This window comes from Phaenicophaeus curvirostris, chromosome 7, assembly GCF_032191515.1.
Source record: "Phaenicophaeus curvirostris isolate KB17595 chromosome 7, BPBGC_Pcur_1.0, whole genome shotgun sequence".
Classification (NCBI taxonomy): Eukaryota; Metazoa; Chordata; class Aves; order Cuculiformes; family Cuculidae; genus Phaenicophaeus; species Phaenicophaeus curvirostris.
The window spans coordinates 21,498,040-21,515,203 of NC_091398.1; the positions used below are offsets into that span (position 1 = coordinate 21,498,040).

General features: G+C 39.0%; 1 protein-coding gene across 2 annotated transcripts in view; it reads right to left on the minus strand.

Annotated features, from left to right (window-relative positions):
• CERS6 (ceramide synthase 6) overlaps positions 1–17,164 on the minus strand; it is a 117,736-nt gene that overhangs the window by 53,983 nt on the left and 46,589 nt on the right. For both annotated transcript variants that reach the window (XM_069861164.1, XM_069861163.1), the window contains exon 4: positions 4,474–4,531. In XM_069861164.1, the coding sequence (XP_069717265.1) occupies positions 4,474–4,531 (58 nt within the window). The remainder of the gene's footprint in view (positions 1–4,473; positions 4,532–17,164) is intronic.

The window sequence follows — 17,164 nt, forward strand, 5'->3', positions numbered from 1 at the left end:
CTAATTATTATGACTTATTTTACCCTCTTGGTGCATTAGCCACCATGCTGAGAAGGAGGACAGAGTCCCTTCCACTAAGTCTGTAGGAGATGGGAGTTCAGCCTGGAGCAGTTTGCTCCTGCCTGGAGGGCATGTCCTGAAACATACAGTGCTATGGGGCACTGGGATGGAGAGACAAATCCATCAATCTCCCAATGTCTGCTTTATATTAATTGTCTAGAAAGTTAGCAGTTCATTTTCATCAAATTGAAAGTTCTGGTTTGGAAGAACAGAGACAAACATACATTTCACTTCAACAGTGACAGCCTTTTCAGAAGAAGAAAATCTCATCCTGCTATTACACAACTTGGTAATATAAGTAAGATAGCTACAATTGAAAGTGTTAGGTTAAAAAGGACTTTAAGAAGATCCAAAACTTTATATGGGACATTTAAAAAAGAAACCAAGACCAATTTCATCTTTGAGATGCTTTGACACTGACATGTCAATAATTACTTCATTAGTTACAGACAATGCCAGCAAGATCTCTAATAAAATTAAACCTCGCAGCTCTATAACACTCATTTACTTTTTTCAATGCAAAGGAGAGTAAAACCAACAAACAAACAAGCCTGAATGCACACAGGAGCTGAGGAAGGGAAGAATGTCTAATATGATAATTGAATACTAATAACTCTACAGTATAACTTTTACTGAAGTCTGTTGGTCTGTTACACATACATGTCAACACACAATTTGTAGGTGATGCAATGGTTTGGCTGAGTATCTGAAAGGCTGTGAGCTATTCCTCTGCATGTGGTCCATTCGTGACTAAGAAATCAACTGCCTGGTAAGAGAGTAGAGAAGGCAAAAGACTTAATTCTCTCACTTCACTGTAACTCTATAGAGGGTCACTGATTTCCTTGATATTGCAAATGTTTATAAGATGTACCAGTCACCCAGCTGCACCCTGCAGTTAAAATCACCTCATGAATGGAGAAGGCAGACAGCAATAGCAGAAGTTCCACTTTTTCTATTTCTTTAGGCCCCAAAAAGGAAACAATCAAAGCAGCTGGATATGGTGTATGCCATCAACAGTACATGTTACAAGAAAGAGGTTCAGTCATACCATGGTACTTCACGAGTGATGTGGTATCACAACAAAACCAAAGTTGACAACATACACCCATCTGAGTTAGGAGGCACTGCAGATAAGACCAGCTCAAGCTCCATAAAGATCTCTTCCCTTGAGAACTGAGCGGTAGTGTTGGCGTGAGGTGGAGGACAGTGTTATAAAGCAGCTGCTTTACGTCTTTTATCTAGATGAGCCATTAACTGCAGTCATAACAAAGACAAACTTGCCACAGCATTTGAGAGCACTATGGTCACTCTGAATGGCAGCCTTATTAGCTTTCATGTGCTTCTGTAAGGAACTGAGAAGCCAAGCTGAAACCTCAGGCCTCTTTCTCCTTGCAAGATGCTCTAGCCAGGCAAATGTACAATTTCATTGCAGTTAGTTACTACCATTCTAAAAAAAAAAAAAATAATGTCAGCATGTGTGCCATGACGATGGTATCACACTTTCAGAACTAAAACAGAGTTGACAAGCCTGCTAACTAATTACCGCTTATTAAGCTAGACGCATCTTCCCAACAAGCCAGATAAGCTTGTCAGTTCTACAAAGCCACTGAAGACCTAGAATGGTGGTTTGCTAGAGTACCCTGATTCGATCTTCCTTGGGTGGTTTGGTCAGCACAAGGAAACAGACATCCACTCTTCTGCTGACAGTGCCCTGATGCAGTAATATTGCTTTATGCAGCAATAGGGAAGGTTATAGTAGAAGACAAAACAGCAATGATTCATGTGCTGTGGGCATTATGAGAAAGAAGTTTTCAGAAAGAATCCAAAAGGTGAAATTTGTCTCCAGGCAAAGGGCCAGCATAAAGCAAAGGACCTCAAAACTAGCTCAAAATGGTGCTTAAGTAATTGATGGGCTCTGTGCCAGTCTTGTAGGTGAAGACTAATTTCACCCTCAGACTAAGGAAGGAACATTTAAGAGAGCCAAATGTGAACAAAAAAACCCAAAGTCATCAACATAAGCAGCAAAGCAAAGGAGCAAGAAGAGTAGATCAGGTTGGGAGGGAAAGACAATAATATAGAAGTCAGATTATTTTGTTCCCCAGCAAATCAAGAGTCAACAAGAAACTATAAAAGAAGCACTGGATTTGGCATAGTATTTTAGGGACAGTCTTTTGAACAATTGAGTTGGTACACTTTTCTAAATGGAGTACCTCATGAGATTAATTAGTCTTATTACTTTTAATTAAGGCGAACTTCCCACTCAAGATAGCAAAACCAGGTTTCTTAAATCTGGGATCTCAACGATACAGAAATGGACAAACCAACCAACCTTCAATGATTCAGTTCATTTGAAAAGCACTAAAATGCAGTTTCCCTTTTAAAAATATATTCTTATTACATTTGGATGTTTGAAAGAAAAACTGTATCAAAATGTCTTATCCAACTATTCAAAGTTAGGCATTAACTAAGCATTAGCTTAGGTTTTAAAAGTCAAAATGTATATTTCCAATGTGGTGCTATGCTGGTGGCATACTCCATTCCTTAAAACAGGAACATCTATACTATTTACTCCTTCTCAGCCTCTTCCAGTAAGGGAGCACACGTTGCTGTGATGGAACTGCACAACTTGGGACTGTTGTTGCACCTCAGCTCACTCACCATCCTCATCAGTCTTCCACACTATATATCTTAGCAATGGTCACAATCATAATTTTGTTAACTTACATACATTGTCCTGTGAAAGACCTGAGTATACAAAGTAGAACACTAGAATAATGACTGTAGCATATCATAAAATTAATTTACAGCACTGTAAAAATGAGTAATTAAAAATATACAATTACCTAATGAACAGGTTCTCATTGTAAAAAATAAACCTGATGAAAGTTAAAATTAGAGCACAATTTACAACCAATCCTTGTTAGGCTTGTTAAGCAAGCAATAGTACCTTGTTCAAACAATTGCTATGTTAGCCAGCTCTCCTGAAACTGCAGTGTTATTCTGAACTGGGAGGAAGACATTCTGCACTTTGTATGTCAACTCAGCCTTTAGAAACACCCTCATAACGGCTTGTAACAAAGCATGTCTTTACTGTTTCCTTCTTAGTCTTTAGAAATGCTGGTATTCAGTTTTTCCTAGAACAAACACTTTCTTTGTGTTGAGAGGGATCCACTTTATTAGTCATAGGTTTGCTTTCTATTAGTGATTTAGTGATACTAGCTAATTGTGATTTTTGTAGTATTTGGGGCAATCTGTAATAAAGTACAGAAAATCAGAGGATTAAGCTTCTGTGTCCTTCTCTATTAGAGAATCCTGTGAACCCGTGGTTGTGGTCTCTACACACTCACAGATCGGGTAACCTTTTAGGTAGTAATAATTGCTTATTAAAACTATTCTCATATTTCATACCACAGACATGGATGGAACCAAAGGCAGAAATCAGAATATCAGATTATGACCATAGAACATATTAATGGATGAAGTACACGCAAGGTGCAAGTGTTCAAGGAGACAAGGAGGGGATGCCCTTTATGTGCTGCTCTGATCTATTTGGAGGTCTGGTGCACACACTTCATGTCCCTGTTCCATGCAGGTACATCATCAGTCCTGCCTGCACCAAGCTGACTGCTGGCACCTGGGACAATCTCAAGAAATACAACATTAAAAACAATGAGGGTTTTTTTTTAATAGCTACTTTTACTTACAAAGTACCAGAAACATTTACAATACATTTTCTCACGTCAAATTTTTGTCCAAATTGAAGACGTTAAAATGTCATGAACATACTAAGACTACATTTGACCCTACTTTCACCTCTCAGGATTACACCAATATAGTCCAACTTGAGCAAAAGCTCTGAGAACTAGTCATATTGTAAAAACAATTTGCACCATAAATCCGTATTACTGTCTATGGCCAGTTTAACCGAAGTGTGCCAAGGCATTTAGAAGCTACCAAAATCCTTTGCTGCTTAAATCCCCAGAAACACAGCATTGATGGGACACTCCATGGAAACTTCTTTCCACAGTACACCAGATAAAGAATGGGCAAGAAAATAGCGTTTTATAGAACACCAATGCATTTTGTTAATAAGAAGCAACCTCTGCCAGAGGCATTTAAATAAGGATGATGCAGAAATTCAGATAAATACTTTGGTAAGCCTTACCACCAACTTAATGAAACTGAACTATGCGTGTTGCTGTACCAATTTATTTATTTTTACCTCATTAAATATTGATAAGAACTTATATTCCTTACCAATGCCAGTAGCAACTAATTTTATGAATACAAATTAAATTTTTATTTTTATATTTTGTGGACATAAGTTTTGTGCCTGTGCTTTATATTATACCTATACAAGACTTCAAACAAATTTGCAACGTGTTATGAAAGCATAATAATATGAGTGCCTACCTTTTTCAGGAACCGTACTCCATAGGTAAATATATAAAGGTAAAATGTAAATCTCCACCTGCAAAAGGTACAAGAGGTTAACTCTAGGATATCAGGTTTACGTATTTTACAGTTCAACACATTATTTCTCATTCCACTGCCAAACCACCACATCCTCGTCACATTAACAGAAGTTGAAGCAAATTTTGGTCCGGTTTTCTACAACTTTTGCTATAAAGTATTGTGCTCATCTGCCTGCTTTTCCAGGCCTCCCATTATCCCTCTGAAAATATTGGCTAATTTCATCTAAACATGACAGGAAAAAACAAATTTTCATGGATAATCAGTTTTTAAAAGTTTCCTGAAAACCAGCAGGACAGAGGACAATTTGCACACATACTATGGGGAAGTTCACTTATTATTAGACACTGGTAATATTAGGACAATGATAATAAGAAAATTTATTAAGACTTCAAAGGGTGATGTAAGAGTGCTGCACATCAAATACAGTGTTTAGTAACGAAAAGCATCATCCAAAATGAGGTGGAATTTTGCTTAGCAGATTCCAACACTTCATTCTTGGGTTTATAGAGTTCATTTATGTCTGATAGTTTCTTAAGTAAAGATGATTCTACATTTTCCCAAGTACATATAAAATAATTACTGGGCTTCTAGTTTTTCTTTTGAGATAGAGGCAAACTAGAAGCTAGGATTGAGATGACACGGAAAATAACAAAGAAATTAGTATGAGATTCAATACAAAATCATCTTCTCCTCTCCGTCTTTCTCTCTTCCTCAATAAAAGAAGACATACAGAGTACCTTCCTATCTTTCGGACCCATTAGTGGCCTAGGAAAGACAGTCAATAGAAGTATAAGGAAATATCTCAGTGTAAATTCTTAGAAGAATTCCTGGGTGTTTTTTCAAGGGTCGGAGTGACTACACAAACATGCCTGACATAAACACCAGTGAGATACTATTTATAAGGTTTATAGCAGGATGAGATTTAGCTTCCTTTGTGTGAGGAAATACTTCATTGTGAATCATCTTCAATTACATATTTTAGAGCTCTTAAAACTTTCTCTCTACTGGAAAAACTATTGGCTTACAGTTAATTGGCACTGAAGCATGTTCAGACGTTGCTGGAATAGTTTCAAAACTGAAACTGGTCCTGTGTAAAAGAAGGTTAATCCAAGCCTTCGTCTTAAAGCTACTTTTACAAGTATTTAGAAAGAAAGTTGTGTCATATATAAATAACCCTCTGACAAGTTGAGTAGAGGAGAGTGTAAGAACGTCAATGAGATTTAAAATGTGATACTTCAAGTTGAACAGAAATTCTCTCTTATCCTGCAGTCTCCACAGCACTTCAGAGACTAATTTATTCAATTGATATGATATAAATGCCAATCTCATCAAGGATTCAGTCACACTAGCAACACAGCTCACAGTTTTCTTGCTGGCAGTTTCCTCAAGGTACTGCAAAAGACAGCACTGGGGCCAAAATGTTACTTGTGCTAGTTGAAACCTTCATATCACGTGCATAGAAGAAACAGCAAGGACAGCAATATGATGGTAAAGTTTAATTGGTTAACATTTTTCTCATTAGGTCAGTCCTATGTCTAGGAAACCTGCCATTTAACTTCAAGGTTACATACCTCATCTAGTGAAAGTTTAAAGGCTGTCACTGAAAATAAAAATATTTGGAGTGAAAAACTGTCTAACCTAATCTCACTGCTGAGCACTCCCAGTGCCCTCCTCTCATTCCTAAGTCTGAACAGTTGTGATAAATTCCACACAAAGAGCTTTCTTGTCCCTCGGTATCACCTTTTTCTCACATTTCTCAAAGTAGAATTCATAATGTATTTGAAGATATTTGTAGCTTGCTGCTGTGAGATGCAAAATTCCAGAGGACTTCAAAGGCAGTCTAAAGTATCTGAAATATGTTAATGGTTAAGTTTTAGACAGTGGGTCTGAGGGATTTTCCACTCTGCACAGATGTCTGAAAGACAATGGTTGTAGCACCAGCTGCAGCTGTCGCCTCAGAGTAAATAAAAAGGTCTTTTCCTGAAACAAGCAAATGCAGAAACACCAGTTACCCAGTATAACTTTCCACCTACCCACTAAAGCACTGTCTCTGCTGTAGATCTGCACTAAAACCATGGATTGCCATCTAGGAGAATTCCTGGAGCTCTGGAAAAACCCCAGAGCCAAGAACCACCAGGTACCATTTGAGTCTGCCAAAAACAATCAACTTGCTCCAACTGTTTGAATGCTACAAAGGTGATACATGTATATAAGCAGATGATAATATGTGCTGTTGGTCGCCTTTCCTCTTTTTCCCTAATCTGCCAAGCAATTTTACTTGGACTGAGCATCAGAAGACAAAACAAGGCTCAGAATAGGGTGATAGACAAATCTGACCAAAGTGCTAACTTCTTAAAAAAAACATGCAGTATTGATAGAAAAAAAATTACTCATTCCTGCTAAGCAACATCCACAAAAGCTATTCAACAAACATCTGGCTTGGTCAAACTGCAATAAAGAGAAATTCAGAACAAAGCAAAGTCAGAATTGGCCCCCAGCATGTTTATCATCATTAATCAGCTAACTCTAGTGGTAGCAGAGCTACAAAGGACTTTCCACTGCTCTGTACCAGGCAGCTAGCTGCCTTTTCTGTGTGCTTCAAAGAGAAATTCCACTGGTTCAATGCCCCAACTGGAATCTTAATCCCATACAAAGAAGCCCACAGTTTCCCACATTGTTTTACCACTACTTGTAGATGTTTACTACTGCTACAAACCATAAAACATCCACTGGCCAAGGTCAAATAGAAGAACACAAAAAGATATGGAGGAAAATCAATTTTAAGTTGTTAAGGTATTTATTATTACACAGTAAGTGAATATACCTGATCTAACTAGCTAAGTAACTATGTTCAACATTTTACCATAAGTTGCACATTAACTGCCAACACCAATGACATTTCATTTGTAACTGTCTTTATAAATAAAATTTTTAAAAAAGATAAATTTGTAACTAGATGCTTGTCACCTACAAATTAACACATACCGAAATCTATAAAATCCATATTAAACTAAATCAACAGTTACAACCATTTACAGAATGAGTGACATTTACGAGGCATTACAGTCAGAAGACATATGCATACAACAAATGGTCAAAATGAAGAATTGTTGTTCCCATCAGCTTCAACTACAGACTGAGAAAAGGCAAGGAGCCTATCTGTAGCTGTCAGCTACCTGCTATGAGAAAATTAATGGTAGACATGTCAATAAGCCTTTGCACAAGGTCACACATAGATCACAATGCCTCTGAACACCTCTGAACACACAATGAATTAGCACTCAGTTCTCTGCCTGGTTTCCTGTCTTGCTGCAGGGATCCAGTAACCTAAAACTCCACCGATGCTTTATAGGCATGTCAGCATTCCTCAGTCCTCCGCAGCTGCCCCTTTTACTCACCCAGCAGTAAGAACATCTGCCAGGCTTTGGAAAACCTAGGTTCAATTTTCTCCTCTCTCACATCTCTCACACTCCTGAAAGGTTCATTAGCCACCAAGTCAGCATGTGAAGGACCATCTCTTGTTGTGAAACTGTTTTATGTAGCAGAAAATACTCTATGACTTGCGAGGAAGGATAGGGAGGAAAGGGACAGACACTAAGTTGTGAAGCTGCATTATTTGCTTAAAACCATACAGAAAAGGAGATAAATATGTTTCAGACAATGTGGATTTGTGCAGCAAGATTCCTCCAAAGGTGAGCTCTCAATTAATTTCTCTTGAAACAGGCACTATAACAAAATCCATCATTCACAATCTACAGTATTTACCTCTTTATTGCTCTATTTGGGTCTCATTGTAGCCCACTGATGAAGAGATGCAAATTACAATTAAGAATCATGTCCACTCACAGTACAGCCCAGTGTCCAAACCACCTCAGTATTTTGGAAACTTAGCCAGAACGGTCTTTCTCTCTGCATAGGACATCATAGAAGGGAAGGTCATCTTTCTTAAGTGTAAGGATATCAAGCTGCATTCCCAAATGAATCCACAAGTGGTAGTTGATGAAGAGAGGTCTCTAATTTCCCTAGGTAACAGACCCAGCTTTCAGAAAAAGCCCTTAGCCAGTCTCAACAGTCACAGACCTCAGAGAAGGGAAGATGTCTGGCCAGTGGCATAAACCCTCTCTAGTACCCCTTTCTGATATCCTGCTTAAGATCCCTCTTAAGCATCAGCAGCTCCTGTCACCAGGTCACTGGGGGCAGCTCTTGTTTGGGTTGTCTGCAACAGGGGAAGTAATAAAGTCTTGTAAAGCAAAGTAGCAGAGCCCAACAGACTACTAAAAGCAAGGCAAGATCTGTGCTAAGATACCTTTCATTCCCCTTTCCCCCAGCAATACTCTCTGCCCCATAAAAGCAATACAATGAAGGTCACTAGGTGAAGCACCCCATTGCGGGTGACCATCACAGCAATTCACACTTCATGAAAGATTGCAACAGCTGAAGCTGCTCTGTTTTGTGAGCATTTGCTCTGGTCCTCAGACCTGAAACACTCCTCCAATCAATCATACCAATCTACAAAATTTAAACAATCCACATAAGCAAAATCATGCTGCTTTGAACACTTCTAAGGTTAATATAAATCCAGCAAACCCAGATGAAAGCACTCAAGGAACAAGCACTCCAGAAGACTCGATCTGTCTGCTCACAGTAGAGTTTATGAGGTTCAAGTTAGTCCTGCACTAACATGCCTACAAGACTTTCAGATTGAACTAGGCTTGCGTCTGGTCTGCTTGAGCTCAGGATGAGGGAGATCAAACCTGTCTACCTTTGTCCCTTCTGGCAAATCCTTCAGGTTGTGCTTGTGCTCACCAAGCCAGCTGTTGTGCTACAAATATGGATGGGACACACTGCAGCAGAGTTAAGCTAAGACGTGACTCTTCAGTAATGAAAAAAGAAATTCTTTTCCAATACCACCTTAAAATTAATGCTACAGAGCCCCTCAAGGGTGCACCAACAGATTTGACTGCTTTTGTTCAACACACGAGTGCATTCCTGCTCCAGAGTACAGTTTCTTAACCTCTCAACCCTTTTAACTTTGAGCTGCTAATGAAATTTTAAAGATACTTCAGCATAATACAGAAAACTAAGAAGATGGAAAAGCCTCTGCCAACTTATCTGGTACACTCGGTCATGCCCAGTTCAGCAAAGACTACTTCAGTCCATACTTAAGCAATCATTTCACTGATTTCATGCATATGTCTAACCAGGTTGTCTTCATCACACTGATGAATTTTATCCTTAAAATTTCCATCCAAATTTCTGCTCTGAAATGTGGAGTTAAACTTCAGCTAATAAAAACAAACTGTTCAAGCAATGTTTAAGTAATCCACCCCACTACCCCATACACACAAGCGTACATTTTGTGGAGCCCACCACACCACCAAATGAAGCTTGTTCTCTGTGTCGAATAACACCCTCCCCATGGACCTGCTGTCCAGCACCACGAGCTCAGCATGGCTCCTGTCCCAACAAAAGGGCCACTTCTCCCAGGAATAAGGCTGAAGAGGCACAAAGCCTCTCTGCTCCTGCAGTTTTCCCTTTCCTCTGCTTCTTTTGCAAGAAAATCAGCTTCCCAAACTGTGTTATTTACAGAGATACTTTTGCCGCTGATTTCCTACTGTCTGTGTCACAAACAGCAGTGTAAGAACACCTCACTTCAGCACAGTTAACATTAACCCCCCCCCCCATATTTAGCCACTAGCCACAGGCTCGCCACATTGCCTGCAGTTCAAGAAATCAGCTTTCTGGCTCTGAAAACCATTTTCAGAGAAACTACGGATTCCTGACACTTTCCCAAGGAAATTCACTTCCATAAAATTTCAGATTTGCTGTTCTCAGTCACCTGCTGCTGAGCTCCTGGCAGTGGCTGACAGACTTCTGGGCTCAGGTTTTGGGCTGATGGCCAAAGCGAGCCTCATGCAAACTCCACAGGTGCAGACCTTCTATGTGGAGAAGATAAGAAGACTTGAACTACCATCAGACATTTTGTTCTCCTTTCATTTTAATCCTACCGTCTGGCTGAACGGGGTGAGGATGTAGCTGGGCTATTGCAATCATAACCCAAGACAAAACTATTTTTGTTGCAATGACTTCCCGGGGCTGTGAAGAGTATGTCCACTGTGAGAGTGCTCAAAGGAGCATTACTGAGGTGGAGCTTAAATAATACTGAATGTTTATTTCATCTAAATGGAAAGCATGTCTAAGTTTCCCACATGCCCACTGTTAACTTAAAGCTGCCCATGCTTTATCATCACATTGCATTTTTCTTCTCCCCCAAACACAGTACCAGAGCCTTCAACCTTCTGATTCACTCAATGGTATTAATCCAATTAAAGCTGGCATAGATAGAGTTATGCATTCCTTCTAAATGGCTGTGTCTAAGAAGAGGTATTTAGAGGATGATCCCCAAACCAACAGACTCTGAATTTTTGTATCAACTTAATATTTGTGACATTGTCTAGTGACCTATTATAGCTCCCATTTTAGGTTATAGAAAGGACCAAAACAAACACCAACAAACTGCAATCCTCCTCCCCTAAAACAACAAAACACCCACAAAGAGAATATACTTTTTTCTTAGGCACTAAACAATGTAAAAACACAAGATGGAGCACATAAAAGTAATGCTTGATCGATCCATAACCTAGGAGGACTACTAGCACCTCAAACATCTCACAAATTCAAACTTAAGACCTTTTGTATTGTGTCACAAATCCTGATCTCAAAGCATTAAGACTTCAACCCTGGCAGTAGTTAAGTTGCACAAACCTGTGTTTTTGTATCAATTGGGCACCTGACAATTCAGGTATTAGTGTGTTTCACTCTGAGCTTTCCCTGATCCAAGCCCTAACGCACACAAGCAGTGTGCAGTGCTATCCCACAGAACTGTCAGGGGATTGTAGTGGATGACTATAATACTTCACAGCCTGCGCCACCATCTAGAAAAGCAAAGCAACAAATTTTCACCTTCTTTTGAGACATCAGCTTTTAAAGGAATTTAGAAAATCAGAGTTCCAACTCTTTTCCAGGCAGAACTCAAAATAAGACGTGGTGAAGATAAGGTAGCACACTCCCAGCATTCAGCCTGGTACACACAGAAATACGTCTTCACCTGCAAATTTTCAGAGAGATCTCCAACGAATTTCTACTCAAATTCCAATCTTGCAATCTCTTTGACCTAATGAATCTCTTCTAAAATAACCTAAGAGCTTTATTAAAGCCCACATCTGTATGTGCTTAGATCATGACAGACCTATAGGCAGAAAATCCAAACACAGAGCAGATTAGAAACACAATCAGTGCGTAGGACAGCCCAATGGCATACCTTCAGATATACACCAGGTATCATAGAATCACAGAATTGCTAGGTTGGAAAAGACCAGACATAACTGCAACACTGTTCTAACAGTATGTACCCTCCACTAAATCTTCCCTGATCTTCATTCCTGATAACTAGTCTCATATAAAGCTCCAAGTGTAACAATATGTTTGATGGCAGTAGCCCCACCACTCTAATTTGTTGTCTCTCAAGATTTCTGTAATGCTAATTTGCTATATTTCTGCAAAGCCTGGCAGATGCAAATGGATGTTAATTAAAAAAAATAACGTCCCCTCCCCCCTGACCAAATACCTTCCAAACAACAGAAACTTCAACTTCTTGTCCTTTTGCCGTGGTACTGCTGTTGAGTTAGACCGGACCAAGCATGCAAATGTTAACTAGTTCCTGACAAAGTTACTTGAGGAATGAGACAGTTAAACCCAGCTCACTAAGACGTGCAAAATAACAGACATGATAAATTGAGAAACTTTATTGCTTTCCTCTTCAATTTTCTGGCTTAAGACTTAACTGTCAGCTGATTTTCCTCTTGGCTGCAGTTCGAAGCAGTTATTTAATATTTAATATTACAGTGCCACTTGAGACCAGTCCCGTCCTAAATCTGTATGCTCAAAATGCAGCTTTGGAAGTCTTAAGAGCAAAATTTAGTAATGCAGAAAAAAAGGAAAGGAAACAGAGTACTAAATTTTGAAGTTATACAGTTTTGTAAATAATAAAGCATGTTTATATAATTAGACCAGAAAAGATGCATAATAAAATAGGTGTTTTGGTAACTCCTTCTGGGTTACATAGCTTCTTAATGGCTATACAGCTGTTTTCTTCTGACTACATTAAATACAGCTCTGATAAGACCTCAGATATCTATTAGCATTGCTAAACCTTGCCCTACAAAGAGTATTTGGAAAGCTCATGGGAAGAGCACATAGAAAAACACATGGCTGCCACACACCCTCCCCTGTGGTCTGATCAGCAGAACTGGTTTCTCATCAGTGATGTTCAACGCACATAAGCAGACAAGTCTTGGAAAAAAAAAACCAAACAACCCAAAGCCTTTCCAGCCTGGACCTCTCATCTCTGTTCTTACTGGTGATCTCATGTCACCTGTGTTTCCAAACACAGCCTTTCAGATCCCCTGCGGATATCACAACAGTTGCTCACTGTCCCACTCTTTTCCAGTTCTAGAGGGACAAAAACTTTTAATCTTCCAGATTGCACTTGCTCTTCACCTAGCAATGTTGTCCTAGTCATGATGGCCAACATACATGCATAAGGCAACTTCCGTGACAGGTAATTACCTTCTTAGACCAACCTGTATTAGCTGTTCCCATTTCTTCTCACAGTGAATGTTACTTTCCTGTAACATGAAGTCATCAGATTAATTAATCATCAGATTAGTTTTTAGCCTGCTAAAGCAGAGGCTCATCCCTTGTGGGTATTGATCTTTCCAGAACTAGGCTAGGTGTTAGGGTTGTTTCTCTGTTTCCCCGAAGAAATCACCCAGCCGTGTAGCATATTTCAATTTCACACTTAGTTTGTGCAGAAGCCACACATCCTTGATACTACACAGTTACAGATCAGTCTTCTGGGGAGGGGGTTGCTGTTTCTTTATATTCTGTATTTGTATGTCAGACGATAAACCTCATCATCTTCTAAGCAGGAGTTGCAGTGCTATCATAGTTGAGATAGGAGAATAAACAAAGTTTGGAGCAGTATATTCAAACCTCACCTTGTCCTGCATTTTACTTGCCCTTTTGCATCATGAAGGAGTACATCTACATAGTCATTTACATTCCTCCCCTTTCCCTACCTCCCAATCATCATTTGTGGCATCAGTGAAACTTTAGAAAAACTGCTACAACATGCTGTTACAACGAAGATTTTTTTTTTATGTCTTTTCAATATATTGTCCATCAGAATTCCAAGCACATGAAGAAACAGAAATTTTTCTACTATTTTTCATGCAAAGTGCTGTCATGTGAGCAGTAAGAATTAAACTAAAGAAGCCATTAACTCAATTCACCATGAAGTACCATGTAACCAAACTATACTCCATTAGTCTAAAAGTGTTTAAATAACTAACCATAACATTAAATATTTCAAAGCACGGTTTCTGCAGCACCTTGTACTGAGTATTTCCTGTCCAATAGTTGCAATTTCAACCTGTTTCAATGCCTCATCTTAGAAAATTTAACCTGCAAGTAGCTCTGAGTACATGAGCTGATGCATCACCCCACTACTCTAGAGAAATCCATGACAAAATGTAAGACTCACATACTCATATTTTTTTCATCTGCCAGTTACTCCAACTTCAAGGAGGTGAGAAACAAAGCATCCCTGAATGAGCAAACGTCCCTGTCCATCATGGGGGAGTTGGAACTAGATAATCTTTAAGGTCTCTTCCAACCCAAAATGTTCTATTCTATGATCCTATGAAATGCTAGTGACCAGTCAATACAAACATAAGGGCCCATCACAATAATGATATCACTAAAATGTAATGAGTTGAAAAACGTGGATGCAAGTGAAGTGCAAACTGTGTAACATACAGATGAAGTTACCAGAAAGGTCTCCATTGCAGCCTGGGCTCTGTGTTTAGCCACAGCAGGTCTGTGTATAACCACTCTGGTGAGACACCAAAGCAGGAGAACACAGAGGCTATATTGAACATTGGATTGCCATAAGCCCATGGCGACATTAACAACCTCACAGCATCGTCCCAAGAAGCATCAGGGGAACTAGCATGTTTCTCATCTCCAGCAGCACTGCATATATATTCTTGCTGCCAACATTTATTCAGCCACAGGCTACTGCTTGCCTCTCTTGAGCCTAACGATACTCCAGGGTTGCCTACCTTGTTGTCCTGGACATATATATGATGCTATGGCCAAATATCACAGAAAATACTCTGCCAATCAAAAGTTTGTTTCCATGAAGATACAAGCGAAATCTCTCTATAAAAGCATTTTGATAGACAGCCATACAAATGCAGCATTAGGCAAACATCATCTTGACCCAGGTCAGTTTATGGCTTTCTGCTCTCAGCAAAAGAAATGGAGGAGAAAAAAAAATAACAGTAAGTTAGATCAGTGTATGACAAGCTGTCAAATTAGCTTAAAAATACTTAAATCTCAAGAAAATACTCAGTTCAGCTTTCTCTAAGAAGCATGAAAGTACTTGTTGGACAACTTACTAATGCAGAAAACTATGTAATCCAAAGTAATATAAAACTGTGCGACAATATAAATGTGAGGGAGAAGAGAGGAGTAAGCATGCCAATTCATCCATTGCTATTGCATGGCTTACAGTAAGTAAGGGATTTCAGTACAGGTAGATTTTTATGAGCAACTTGCAGAGAAAAGTCATACTTAAGTTTTTCCGTTGGTAAAGACTAAAACAGGGAAGGATACCAAGTAGTTTTGGACTACTGAGTCTGTAGTTGGTAATCTCCAATGGACGAGAACAACTTGCCACAAAAGGCATCCCTGAGGTGCTCCCATTGGACCAAATCTGCATGGATTAAGTGTGAATTTGACAAACATCATCGGCTAGTGCTACACATGCAGAACAGCTAACAACTCTGAAGACAGCAGAAATAGCAGTAAGAAGGGTATCCTTCTAAATTACCTTCTGTTCATATTTGTCTTTCTTTTTTAATGAAAATAAGAGTAGAATTTTGTGGATACCTGCATTTACTGAAGTTCCAAAAATTTGCATCTGCATAAGAATGGAGAATTTATTCTGAATCTGACAGTAATGCTTCATTAATAAATACTTGCTTGTAGTGTGTTTCATAAAGTTATTACAGTCTAAGCAAACACTGCTCACATCACTTCCATACTGCAAATACATAACAGGTTGAAGAAAAGTGCAGTTTGTATTAGTAACAAAATGAAATCTTTAAAACCAGAAAAGACAACTTTTTAGGAAAACACAAAGCAAAAATCACACAAGTAAGCACTAAGGCATATAAAGGAAGCAAACACCAAACCTACGGGATAAAAGCAAATAAAAGAGCTGATTATGTTGTGAAAATGAGGGACAGAAATGCTTTTGCTGTCTTTCCCCTCTTCTGCTCAGCTTTCAAATGCAGTATCATAGATGAAATAAAGAACGGACAAGCACCATTACAGAGCTGAGAAGTAAACACAACCTTCATTATTAATAAATAATAACTATTTTATGCCATTTACCATGCTACTTGGACAAGAATGGTTTTATTATTGGAATGTTTCATTTAAAAGAAATAAAAAAGCCCTAAATTTTGGCAGCAATTATTTTCAACACGAGAACAAGAGATATTAGTACCTGAAATCTACCACTTAAGAGTTCAGTATCACAGACAAACATAGTAATAAATGGTGACGAAGAAGCAGCCCAATGCTTTATGTAGAACAAGAAAGAAAAACTGGAAGAAAAACCTGTGCTGAATTTACAGATGATCCTTTCCTGACCATCAAGAGTCAAAGCCCTTGCTTTCTTGGCTCTTCTGAAAATTCTCAGCTCTACCTCCATGTTTCTTCACTGTGAAGCCACTTTTCTGCAGTGTTTGGCAACTTCACTTAAAGCCAAGACAGTCTCTTCTATAATCAACGCTAGATAAGTCAAGGCTTATGGAACATAAGAAAGGAGCAGATACTGCAATCTTTGCAGTTCTCCTTTAGTTATCTTCAGTCATTATATTGCAACTGTAATTTTGCACTCATGTTCACATTAACCAGAACTTAGGGAAGAATTATTTAATTTCCATGACATAAAATTATGATGAGCACACACAAACCACAAGAGAATGGAAACCTAGTTAATTTGTTATAACTTTGCTTAATGTGCAATGATGATGTTAAGTGATGGTGCCTTTGCAGGACCAGCACATGAGTTAATTTAGGTTTATTAATTGTCTTAAAAACTGTGTCACGGAAGGCAGGAAGGGCAGGGAATTCAAAGTTTTAAGTAATCCAATTTGAAGGAATAGGGGAATTTCATAAGATGCAAAATGATAAGTGCTTACAGCACAGTCTAAAAATACGGTGAGCACAGTCAAGGCATGGACATCTTTGCCCATCTGCTCCAGCAGAATAACATGGAAGAGGGCTGGTGATCCCTGACACTTAACCAATGTTTTCATTTCCCACTAACCCCATGTTTGGGCACAGAGACATCCTGAGGCCCAGCTTAAACAAAGAGAAAACAGGGATCATAGGGTAGATTCACAGGTGATTATGGCAGATAAGTAGGGAAGGAATCACAAGGGCAATTGCCAACCTTGCCCAGTTCTGGAGTCTGTTTCATACAAGCCCC